The sequence below is a fragment of the Cetorhinus maximus genome, chromosome 14 (assembly GCF_964194155.1).
Source record: "Cetorhinus maximus chromosome 14, sCetMax3.hap1.1, whole genome shotgun sequence".
Lineage (NCBI taxonomy): Eukaryota > Metazoa > Chordata > Chondrichthyes > Lamniformes > Cetorhinidae > Cetorhinus > Cetorhinus maximus.
In genome coordinates, this window is record NC_135892.1 from 92,119,746 (window position 1) to 92,132,511 (window position 12,766).

General features: G+C 44.1%; 1 protein-coding gene across 5 annotated transcripts in view; it reads left to right on the top strand.

Moving 5' to 3' along the window:
• The window catches only part of LOC144689829 (CAP-Gly domain-containing linker protein 4-like), a 350,052-nt gene that overhangs the window by 229,509 nt on the left and 107,777 nt on the right, over positions 1-12,766 (top strand). For 4 of the 5 annotated variants that reach the window (XM_078557236.1, XM_078557238.1, XM_078557240.1 and 1 more), the window contains one exon: positions 12,626-12,706. The exons of the other annotated variant lie outside the window; for it this stretch is intronic. In XM_078557236.1, the coding sequence (XP_078413362.1) occupies positions 12,626-12,706 (81 nt within the window). The remainder of the gene's footprint in view (positions 1-12,625; positions 12,707-12,766) is intronic. 5 annotated transcript variants of the gene reach the window in all.

A 12,766-nucleotide genomic window follows, 5' to 3' on the forward strand; every position in this document is an offset into this window, starting at 1 on the left:
AAGTAAACCTGCTGGATTCATGAGGATGAGTAGCTGGGAAGATTTAGCTGCTTTTCACAGTAGATGTTCATTGCAAGCCTAGCAGTTTTACTTGGAATTGTGAACAAATGTGCAGAGATGGACAGATGTAGAGAGAGACACATTTGTGGTTAGGCAGGGGGAACAGAATGCAAGAAGAGCGAAGGTGGAATAATATCTGACTCTTCTGAAAGAAAGGACGATAATTGATGTTGGAAGTTAGGGAGCTTATGCTATAAAGCACCACATTCTCACTGAGCAATGCCACAGGAAACTCAAGCAAATCTTTGAGGCTTTGAAAAAAGGCAAAAGTTTGAAGACTTGGACACTTTTTCGTTTGTGGTTCTCAGAGTTTTGTTCTGTTCCCAGTGAATTAGTTATTCATGTGACCCTGAAAAAAAAGTTAGTTGCATTTGCAGCAACTGTCTATAATAAAACTCTCTATGCTCATGTCTTTTTATTCCAGTAGTCTAGGATCTTGAATGTGTCTGGTTGAAATTGCAGGGAATGTAAGTAGTGAGTATTTTTTATAGTTACCTAAAACAACTTTTAACAGACAATATGCATTATATGTGACAGACATAATGCTAGTATTGCATTGATATTAATGATAGTCTAGTGACTATAGTGTCATTTAAAAGGAATTGTATTCATAAAATAAAATACTGTAAATTGGAATATTTTGCCATACCACCTCTAAGAAGATCAGTACCAGCTTCATAGCTGACTGAGGGAAAAAATTGCTATAGCCAGAATTGGTCAGAACAAACATATTCCACAGCTCTGTTCCATTGTCTGCAGGTAAATCTCATGTACAATCATAGCATATATAGAAATAAAATAACATTCTGTTTTAGATGTGGATATACTGGTATTACTGAAAGCTATAGAAAATTCCTGAGCTTCCATATCAGCTCTATTCCTCCATCATTTCCCTCAACCCCAGCACCCCCACTTTCCTGCTGCCTGAATGACATAGGGTGGAATCGGCCCAGATTTGCCCTAAGTGCGGTAGCAGCGGGAAAAGGACATTTTACCTGCTGGCTGTAATGGCGGGTTTTCAAGCCACATCATCCCAATCCTGCCTCATTAATGATGCATTCCTAGGAAGCATGCCGTTTCGCTGGCGGGCAGCCTCCGATTCACCTGCCATGCCTTTACCTCGCTGCTTCCTCACGCCAGGTGCCATATTTAAAGTGCAGCCACGTGCACACCTCTTAGTGCTTCCAGCCCAGGACTGCTGCACAGAAGGCATGGCCCCGAAAGGCAAGAAGACTGCAGCCTCCCATTCAGTAACGCATCCCTGGAATGCCTTTGGACACCATTGGAGCCCGTTGCAATGTCCTCTACCCCTGCTCTGGCCACAGGAGACCCATCAGTGTCACCACTCTGGTTTGGGAGGTGGTGGCAGTGGTGGCCAGTGCCAACGCTGCATAGAAGAGGTTGGCCATCCAGTGCAGAAAGAGGATGAATGATCTCATCCATGCTGCCAGGGTACGGCAACCAATTCATCACTCTAAACTCACACACTCACAAGCCCATCACACATTCACTGGCATCCTACTCACTGCCAGCTCAAGGGTCATCACTACTCACTCTCTCACGCACACCCTCACATGTCCATCTGAACTCATCTCCCCTGGAGACTGCCTGCTCAGCCCTCACCAGTTTGAGACCACTTGCACAGAACGACATGTCCCCACATTCTGGGATACCCCCCTTCCCCAGTAATGCCCTAGCCTGCAGCCTCTTCCCTTGCCTGAGGCCACTCCTCCCCCTTCCCCAAGCAAGCCATAGTCCTGCAGCCGTTGAAAAGCCACTCCCGCCTTACGGCTGGTCTCGTAAGTAGAGACCTGCCCGTGAGCCCCCCTAAAAGTGATATGGTGCTGCCTATAAAGCCCGGCGCTGATGACTGCAAATGCTGCCCCAAGCAAGATAAGCAAACAAGCCTCAAAGTCTCGAGTGAAGTGCAGCTCGCAAGGTGCACACCACTTATGTTCAGTTGTGAAACATAAGACCAACGTGCCTGGATGATCCACCGTGGGTGGATGATTCCATGAGCAGGGCTCATGATATGCAGACGTATTAAAATGAAGTTCTCGACATTGGACGGAGTGGACGATCGCAAACCAGTTTCATGACGTCATGAAACCAATTTTTGGCCTTCCCGCCATATTATCTGCTCACGCCCGCCATGATGCCCGATGCCAACGGACACAGAAAATTCCACCCATTGTTAGTAGATGAGTGTCAACTTTCTTCAACTGAACATCAATAAAACTATAAACCCTCGTTGTGCCCCAGTTCCACTGACATTAATTCAATTCCTTCCTCTGTCCACGCCTTCAAGGCAAGTCAGTTCACGCAATACCTTGACAATCTGTTTATCTTAGAATTGTGTTCCAACCCACTGATCCTATTCATGTAAGGCTGTTTACTGTCATCTCTGCAACATCCCCAATTACCATGCCCTTACCCCAGCTGCTGCTGAAATCCATATACTCGATTTTGTCACATACAGACTCAAATCTTGTATCACACTCCTTGATGGCCTCCCATCCTCTTCGCTTCTGCAACTTAAACCAACTAAAATCTGAGCCATTCACATTCTATCTTGCATCAAATCACTTTTGTTCTCACTGACTGCCATTAGCTGTCTGCCCTCATTGCACTGACTTTGAAATCTTCATCCTAATTTCCAATGCTTTCAAGGTTTGGCTACATCTTATCTTTACGATATCCTCTTACCTTCTTTCCCCATCCTCTACCTTTTGGTTAACCAGCTCTGGTCTTCTGGGCGTGCCCCTTTCTTGACTCATTTCTGGTGACAGAACCTTAAGCCACCTTTGCTCCACTTTCTGGTACTCAATCCCTGAACTCCTCTGCCTTTATTCTTCTCTCTTCACCTACTTAGCATCCAATTTAGATCAAGCTTTCTGCACATCTTCTAACTCTCCTGGATTAGATTGGGAACTATTCCTTCCTACTTTCCCTCTAAAATGCATTGAAATGTTTTTTTCAGTTTTAAAGATGGTGTTTAAATACAGATAGATGTTGTTATTGAAGTTTTGCTTTAAAAAAATATATAAATTTAGCAGGTTAAGCAGAATAGACTTGTGATGATGTGTCAAAGTGGTTAATATAGTAGAATGGTCTGGCATAGAAAGGGTTAATGTGGGACTGAGTACAGTACCACCCACACTATGATGTAAAGGAATACTTTTCTCAAGTCTAGAGGGCAGTCTTGTACTAGACAGAGATGTGCGCAGAGGCAAGCACAGAAACAGCTCCTGGTTTAGACCTTATACTGAATGTATGTGTATAGTTACAAGAAGTTAATAAACACTTACTGTTAAACTATACAAGACTCAGAACCTCTTCAGGAAACTTACCGAACTACACACAACATCTTGCAATATGGTAGCAGCAGTGGCAGCTATTGGAACAACTCACAACCTCACAGAAGCTGGAGAAGAGATTTAAAACCTGGAAGTTTAAAAGAGCAGCATTCTGACCTGACAAAAAGCACCAGAAGCGAAGGTGCCGAACGAGATCGCCAGAGAAAAGCTCCAAAGCAGGTTTGGAAGCAAAAGGCAGAAATAAAACTCCACACTGCAGCAGAAGACTCCATTGTATCCCTGGAAGTCCAGCTTCAATACCCAAAAAGTGCAGGGTCAGAAGACCTATCAGAGGTGAGCTAAGAAACTTAAGTTCTTGGTCAGAACAAGTTTAAAAAGCTAGCAGCAGTTAGAATTGTTGATTTAAAAAGCACTGCAAACAGCCTGAGTCCCAAGTCAATGCCTCACCACGTGGTGGCAGAGCTTACTCTGAACAAAAAAAAATCAAATAATTGACAGTTAAAAGACCCAGCAAAAGCCGGGAATCGACAATTTCATAAAAATACTTAGATGTTGCGGGGAAGTCTCAAGAAAGGTCAACCGAGGGAGTTGCTGCTGAAAATTTAAAACACAGAAATTGTGACCACGATTACTGCGGGACCCTGCCAAAATCAACAAGCGCAGGAAACCTCATTGATAAGAAGCATATGGCAGTGCCATCTTGGATCTCCTAACAGCTTTTAAAGCTATACACACTTTTAATTTTAAATGACCATGGATAGAAAATGGGCCTTACCACACCAGTTTGGACTCATCCAAGGCCCGGACCAGTCACAAAATTGGGGCCTTTGGAGAAAGAGATTCTTTAGATACATGGTTGTTTCAGGCCTAGCCAAAAAGACAGAAGCTGAAGAGGTTGACACACTTCTTTATTTGGTAGGTCCAGTAGCTGACTATATAATAGCTAGACAAGGAATCAATGAATCCTCAGCAAAATTTGCTGAAATTTTAAAATCATTTGACACATATTTTAATTTGAGCAGTGACAAGATCCTTGAAAGAGCAGAGTTTAACAAATATGTCCAACAGCCAGCCTGTTGACTCTTCATTCATGAATTAATGAGCTGTACAGAATGGTTGAAGGCTATGACTATGGTGATCTGAAATAAGAGCTAATCAGGGACAGAATTGTTGTCGGAGTGGTGGACAATACACTTTCAGGCATGTCTCAAGCTAAAGAAAATTTGACTCTTGAAATGGCCAATCAGATTGTCAGGCAATCCGAAATTGTTTACAGCACAGATCCACCTTAAGGGGCGAAACCAAGCCATGGTGCAGAGCAATCCCCACTGTCCAGCTAGTAAAACAGCAGAGAAGCAGGAACATTCCAGACCAAGGGGCAATACCCTAACTGACCACTAGAGGGTGGGCAACCATGCCAACACCATGGAGCCAAGTGACCCCACAGGCATAATCAGTGCCTGAAGGTCTCAGCACAGTGTTTTAACTGCAGCTGCATAGAACACTTCTGAAAGCTATGGAACGCTAACACAACCAGATGAACAGATGATCCCAAGGTAATTCACGAGGCTGAGGTACCACACCAAGAGGAAACACAACTATGCTTCTTAGGTGAGTTCAAAGATCAGGGATTTTTGTCCTGGGCACGGACTTCTCAGTTAATGATCATCTCACGTACTTTAAATTGGACATGAGAGCCAGTGTTACAGTCGTCTCGGACAAGGAACTGTGGCTGCAAGACTCTGGCTACAAGCAGCAGACACACCACTCCATGGGCCCAGAGGAATCCGACTTCCAATTAAAGGCATAATTCTGGAACCATTAAAGTATGCCGGAAAACAAACCTTTGAAGTCATGTACGTCATCCGTAACCAGACTTTTCCTCTTCTGAGCAGAGATACCTGTGTTGCCCTAAACCTCCTTAAAATGGCAGGAGCCGTCAAAACAATCTTTGTTGTGAATTACACAGAACTGCAAGTTCCTGAAAGTCCCAACTGGGACTTTAGCTCTGGATTGTCTTCACTCTTTGCAGAGCCAGTTTGTCCATTTTGTTTCCAGGTGCCAGAAGCTCTTCGTTGGTTAGACCAGCCAACTACTCAGATGGTTACCGTGACACCTTGAGTGGAAGGCAGCCAAGAGATGAACCAGCAGCAAAAAGAGCCTCAACTACAGCTCCGACATCTGTTGTTAAGACACCTCAAGACACCATGACAAAGATGCTGCAACCTCTGGCCAGTACAACCGTTAACCAGACGATGATGGAACAGAGAAGCAGCACAGCTCAGTAAGGCAAGGAATTAAACCAATGAGAACGTCATTGTACAGAAAGTTAAACTGCAAGGTAAGCCGATTGATAGGTCACACCCAGACAAAAGGAAAAAACATCTTTCATCCCAACGTGCATCGCGGCAAACTGCACATAGAAAGAAAAAACAGTGTGAGCAACTACAGATGAGCTGTAAGTTTGTTCTCCCCGTAATGAACAGGATAAATCAATGACCAACGATAATACCAGATGGGGAGTTGAGAAGGAGCAGTTCAACTCCAAAGAATGTAAAAAGAGAATTAAGATAAACCAACCAAATGCCAGAACAACCACATCCAAAACAACTTCCTGTTCATTAAGGTTTACCCAGTACAGTAGAGTTTACCACTCCTCCAACTGTTGTAAAGACAAGACCCGGAAGAATTATAAAGCATCCAGACCGCCTGAACCTGTAAACACAGAGACTGGGGTGGGGTGGGGGGGGAGGGGGTGGTTGGAGCAGGGATGGTGGAAAAGGGGTAGTAGAAGTAATGAAAATATATTGGGTAAACAGGAATGCATTGTAAATATGTTGGATAAAGACTTGAGGGAAGGTATAGTATTAAGGTATGGCATAGAAAGTATAAAAATAGATAGGGCTGGGAACAGTACCACCCATACTGTGATGCAAAGGAACACATGACCCAGGCCCAGAGGGAAGTCAGGTATTGGACAGAGATATGTGTAGAGGCAAGCATGGGGATAGCTCCTAGCTTAGTTCTTATACTGTATATATGAATGTAGTTAAAAGTAGTTAATAAACGCATAGTTAAACTATTCAAGACTCAGGGCCTCTTCATGAGACCTACTGAACTACACACATCCTATAACAGGTAACTGTCATAAAACTATCATATTTTTCATGATATTATTGTAGGCTTATGGGTGTGAGTGTGGATGGTTCTGTCTTTATGACTGATTTAATTAGACTAGAGACACTTATATTACAGGATTGCAATTATCAAAAGAGTAGGTGTAAAACAGACCTTTGAAATGGAGATGGATAAGCTTGGATGAGGGTTCCACAGATAGGGTGTGAAGGAAATTTGCATTTTTAGATAAGTGAAGGGGTTGTTTGATTGTCAAAGGATGGTATAATGTTTACAACTAACACGATGTGAGGCAAAGCAATATGTTTTTTCCAAAAGGAAAAGGCCATATTGACAACATGAAAGATTTTTATATTATGGAAAAAGTAAATTTCCAAAGACACGTAGAACAATGGGATTTTACACATTAAAGAGAGAGAAATATATAAAGAAGGATGGAAAGGCTATATCGGGTGGCCATGTAAAATCTTGAAAGGTACACTGTGTGAAACAGCCTTGGAAAAAAGCCTCTAGCCACTCTGAAGAAGAAGTGCTGCTGCAATAACTAAAGTCATGTTAAAAAGCCTTTGGGATTTCACTGTTGAATAGGTGCATGTGGTAACCTTGCTGGATTGATTATTTCAATTTAGAATCTATTTTGGACTGTTGCCTTAAAAGAGGTATGTCTTTGAGAGTCAGGTTAATTAGGAATTTTGGTATTTGTTATAATATCAACTGTAATCTTCTGTATGTGTTTGAATTCTTTTCTTCTGTTAATTAGCGTTTTAATTTAATTTTTAAAATCACTAAAGGCGATAGTGGACTCATTACTTCTGAATTCAGTACACAAATCTTCTCGTAGTAAATAAAAATTGCAAAACTGTTGTGATAGCACGGCCAAGTTTTCCTTGTGAATTTGGTCTGCCCGGCACGTACCACCTCCCGCATCATAACATAACAATAATTTTTTGACCTAAACCAGTTGTGCTCCACTCCAAATGTGTTTTACTCAGTTCTACAAATGACCTCATCAGCTTGACTATGCCTATTCTGATATTGAATCCAACCTGAAGTATTAATCTATCTTGCTTTTTAAAATGCTAACTGGCCTTTTACATTCCAACATTTTTTGGTTAGTTTATATCATGAAATATTGAGGGTACTTTTAATTTTTATCTCTGGGTCAAAAAATTTGGATAATGCATTGGTACCCCATTTTACACCATGCTTGATTTTCTTTTCCATTAATATGGAGTTGGTGGAACATGTTTTGATCTGCAAATGTTCAAAATCTGGATTAAAAACAGAGATTGCAAAATTCACTGTTGTAGTGATGCCGGCACTATGAAAGCCTGAAACTCAAAAAATGTCAACTATAGAAGGCTTCTGGCCACTTAACATGGCCCATATTGCATGTCCTGACTGTAAAAGTGTGCCAGAAGGTGTGCCATGGTGCACTGGAAATATTAGAGTGATTGGATCTCGTTGTGAGACAGCCTCTAACATTGATTTGATGCACGATCCGCTGTTTTGGATGACCCTTTCTTAATCACTCCCAGTTGAATATGGAGCCAGCTGCATGGGACCCCCTTCCATCACCCTACACTCACCCCCACCCCACCTCCCCCCAGTGCTATTTAAAGGGGCTAACCATTCAACTTGCAGGTGAGTTAATTTGGCTTTCTTTTGCTAGTACAAAGTTAGTTGAAGCACTGAGTTCAGTGCTATTGGAAGTTTTACAAACTTTTTGTATTTACAGGGAAATGGTGGGAAATGGTGCTGGATCTTGAAAGGGATGTTAGAGGAGTTGGAAGGTCTATCAGGAGAAAACCTGCTTCACCAATGAGGGTTACAGTTGCAATATCTCTTTGGCTGTGGAATGTAGCTTGTATCCGCTGGAATTTAGAGGCGTAAGAGCCTACTTGATTGAAACCTTTAAAACCCTGAGGGGTCTTGACAGGGTGGATGTGAAAAGGATGTTTCCTCTTGTGGGAGAATCTAGAACCAGGGGTCACTGTTTAAAGATAAGGGGTTGCCCATTTAAGACAGAAATGAGGTAAGGATTTTTCACACAGAGGGCCGTGAGTCTTTGGAACTCTCTTCCTCAAAAAGCAGTGGAAACAGAGTCTTTGAATATTTTTAAGGCAGAGGTAGATAGATTTTTGATAAGTAAGGGGGTGAAAGTTTATGAGGGATAGGCAGGAATGTGGAGAAATCAGATCAGCCATGATCTTATCGAATGGCAGAGCAGGCTCAAGAGGCCATGTCACCTACTCCTGCTCCTAATTCGTATGTATGAATTGGAAATGGAACATAGGCAGTGGAGAGGGGAAATACACAGAGGGAGGAGGAGTAGGGCTCTCAATAGAAGCGTCTTTAGGGAGCACTTTTCCTATCTCCATTTCAGCTAAGAGCAGTCTGTGAGGACCTGCATTTCATCAAGAGCTGTGCCACCTCCTACAACCAAATCTGCAATAGCATAGCATGGCAGGAAAAGTACTGGCAGTGGCCTAAATATCTATATCAGCTGACCCATCCAGGCGAGATTAGCAAAATCACATAATTCGCTGTCCATCACTGCATCAGAGATGTGACAGAGGTCCTGTGTAGCAGAGTGGACTTCATCATCTTTTCACTATCCAGAGAGAAGCAGGACCTTCAAGCACATGGCTTTACCAGGCTAGCGGGATTTGCAGTGGTGCAGGGGGCAATTGACTCCATGCACATGGCACTGCAGAGAGGGGGCGTCTGGGTGGAAACAAGAGGCTCATGGCTTTCAACATTGGCTTTCACCATGTTAGATAGCTGGATGAAAATGAGATGGGGCATAAGGCAAAAACGTACTATCATCTTTAATGTTTTCGGTGACGCTGGATGCAACAGGCTCAGTCACAGCCTCAATGTGGTACATTGTCTCCTACAGAGGGCTTGTTGCAGTTCTCTGCTGCTCTTTGCGGTTATGGGCCATCTTATCCTGCAAGAGACAGGGCAGGACCTCCTCCCTCACCCCAAAGTCCCCTTCTAGCTTGTCAGTTTTAGATACCAAGGCCTGAATTTTTCGGATGGCAGGGCTTCCCTTCCCACCAACCAAAGAGTTGGCTCTGAGTGTTCTGCAGCCATTTCACACTCAAATGAGTGTCATTTGGCTGCAGGCAGGACTTCTGCCCCTCATTCGGAAAGATCCAGCCAATCTGATTTGCTGGCAGCTCTCCTGTCCCTGCAGCAACAAGAGCTGCAGTGGACTGAAGAGGAACTTTAGCAAGATGCCGGAGCCTAGGTCCCGGGACCGGAGGATAAGGTAAGGGGTCTCAGGACAGGTAGGGTAGAGAAGGCCTGGTGTGGTAAGGGGGGAGCACAAAAGGGGTGATCGGGGTGTTGGGGGAGAGGTCAGTGGGGGGTGGGTGGGGAGGCCCAGCAGCTACTGGACCTTAAGGTGGGGATGGGTGCCCACAGTCAGAAGGGGGCTTCTGATGGAGGTGTCCTTCCTTCCCACCCCTGCCTGAGATCTAAGTTTGTTCTTCTTCGGGCTTGCCCCAAGCCAGGTAAAGCCTCCCGCCAGCCTAAAAATTTAAGCTGGGTGGGAAACGGCCCTTAAGGGCCTTAATTGTTGCAAAAGCGGCATCCTGTCTGAGGCTTTTCCCACCCCAGCGTAAAATCGCTGTGAGGTCGAATGGGCAGGAACCCAGAGAGAATCCCATTCCTTCAATTTCATGTTGCCTCTGCCTAAAAACCCGCCGGAGGGTAATTTTGAAATTCAGGCCCAAGATTTGCCACCAGTCATTGCAAGCTCATGAGGAAGGGTGAGAGCTGCAACTGAGATCTGATCAAGAAGCATCATTAATTCATCTGACACTTTCAGCTACCAGCTCAGATACTGGCACTGCATACATTAAAGGGTAAAACAGAGTCAGGAGCAGCATGTGGTGAGTCACCAGGCAGTGTGCTTCGGTCATGCATCTGCCATAGCTAAATAGCTGGAAGGAAGTGGAAGCAACGAGAAATGGGTGTGAGGCTGGCAGCTCGGTCAGTGAGCGATGAGGATGTGGAGTATTCGAATGTTAGGCCTGAGTCCTGACTGCTAAGGGACTCCTGCTGGCTAACCCATGGTGAACTGAGCAGCCTGAGAGGTTGGTTGTGTGGTGGGTAGGAGATGCATTCACTGATCTTGACCACCTGTGTGAGGCCATTGAATTTTTCCCAGCAATGCAGCCATGTCTTCAGGGCCAGTCTCCAGGAATTCAACTCCCTGGCCATCTGTGCCCGTTCTCTTTAGACGGTGTGCCTTGAGGTTGTCCAAGTCTCCAAAGCACAAAGAAGTGTAGGGATCACTGCTGCCCAGTAAACCATGACCTTAGTCTCAGGTTTGAGATCCTGGTCTTCAAATACTCTTTTCCTCAGTCAGCCAACGGCACATTGGAGGAGATGATGAATTTCAACATCTATGTCTGCCTTCGTCGGGAGGACGCTCCCAAGATACGGAAAATGGTCCACATATTCCGGGATTGTACCATGGATCATAATTGACTGGGGGAGATGTTTTCCTGTGGGAGCTGGTTGGAAGAGGAACTTAGTTTTCCAGCTGTTAAGTGAAAGGCATGTTTTCTAATTTGCTTCAGAGACTTGGACGACCTACAGCAGGCACCTCAAAGCACTGGAGGAGTACCACCAGCAGTGCCTTCACAAGATATACTAAGTCCGATGGCAAGAGAGGCGGTTCATCAACAATGTTCTCTCCCAAGCCAACTTGCCCAGCATCAAGGCCCTAATCACTTCTGCTGGACAGGACACGCCATTCGTATGCCTGACACCAGGCTCACGTTGCTCTATTTGGAAGTTGGCTGTGGCAGGAGACTTCCAGGGGGACAGTGGAAACTTTTTATGGATGTCTTCAAAGCATCCCTGAAGAGGTCCAATATACCCAATGATTCATGGGAGAACCTTGGCTTGTGATCAACCAAAATGGAGAAGGCTCATTCGAGAAGGCACCGACCACATTGAGAGACTTCGTTGGAAATGTGCAGAGGTGAAGTCGAGGCTTCAGAGAGAGCGCATAAATATCCAAACAAGCCATCTATCCAACCATTGAAGCGCCACCTGCCCTATATGTGGCAGAGTCTGCAGATCACACATTGGAATTATCAGCTATTTCAGAACCCATCAAAACAGAGTGGAAGCAAGTCATCCTTGATCCCAAGGGTCCGCCTAAGAAGGTATGCCTTGAGGGCCTCCTTTTCCCCTGTGGAAACATTCTCCCCCTTTTCACCTCCCATCACCAGGGCCTCCAGCACCATCCAAAAACTTGGGAGTCCTCTCTCTGGCCAGTTGCTCCATTTGTTGCTCCTTCCAACAAAGCCTCCCTGCAGTTGTTGCACCCTAGTTCTCCTTTAAAATGGGCAGGATGCTCTAAAGAAGCCCAGACTAGATGTGCGATGCGCAGTCAATCAGCAGCATGTTTTGTGCTGGTCTGCACACTACAATCATGTTGATGAGCAGGCAAGCCCAAAGTTTGCATGCTGTCTGCCTCAATGGGACGAGGTGCAGAGTAAATATATGTCGTGATCTTTGCACCCAAAACCAAGTCTTATTGAATTTTTCCTCCAAAAAATTCCAGAGGTGCATAACATGTCAGTCAGCAGCTGATCAGAAAGGTCACATTCAAAATGTTAACCCCTCTTTCTATTTGTGATAGTGATTAACCTACTGTTTCCAGAATCTGTTTAAATTTCAACTTTATTTTGAGATTTTCTGAATTTTTATTATATTTTTAAATGTAACGTTTTCAAGGCTGACTTCATAACAGTGTATCAGTTGATGGTAGCATGAAATAGACTTCAGTTTGGAGGCAGACACATGCAGTTTGCATCACTCCTGATTTTCTAGTGTTTATTACTGGGAAATTGGGGGCATAACATATGCCTCTGTGCCCAATTCTTTAATCTCTTTAAGCTCTTGTAAGGCAAAGCTTTATGCACAGCCTTAGAAAACCTCATGTCTTCATGGCAGAAGCATTATGTTCAAGTTAAATTGTATCATACAACTTGGATTTAACCATTTGGCATTTTAATCCATTTAAACATGTACTTGATTTTTTTTCACCTTTCTATCTGACCATGAAATAATTTTTCCATCAAAAGGTCTACCTCCTTCCAAAAAGTATGTTCCAAAACACCCCATACCAGCTCAGGACATTACTAAACCTCAGGCTGGAACAGAAGGTATATAGTGTAATGTGCAATTGGAATTAGATTTAATTCCTAATGTAAAAGTAACATGCT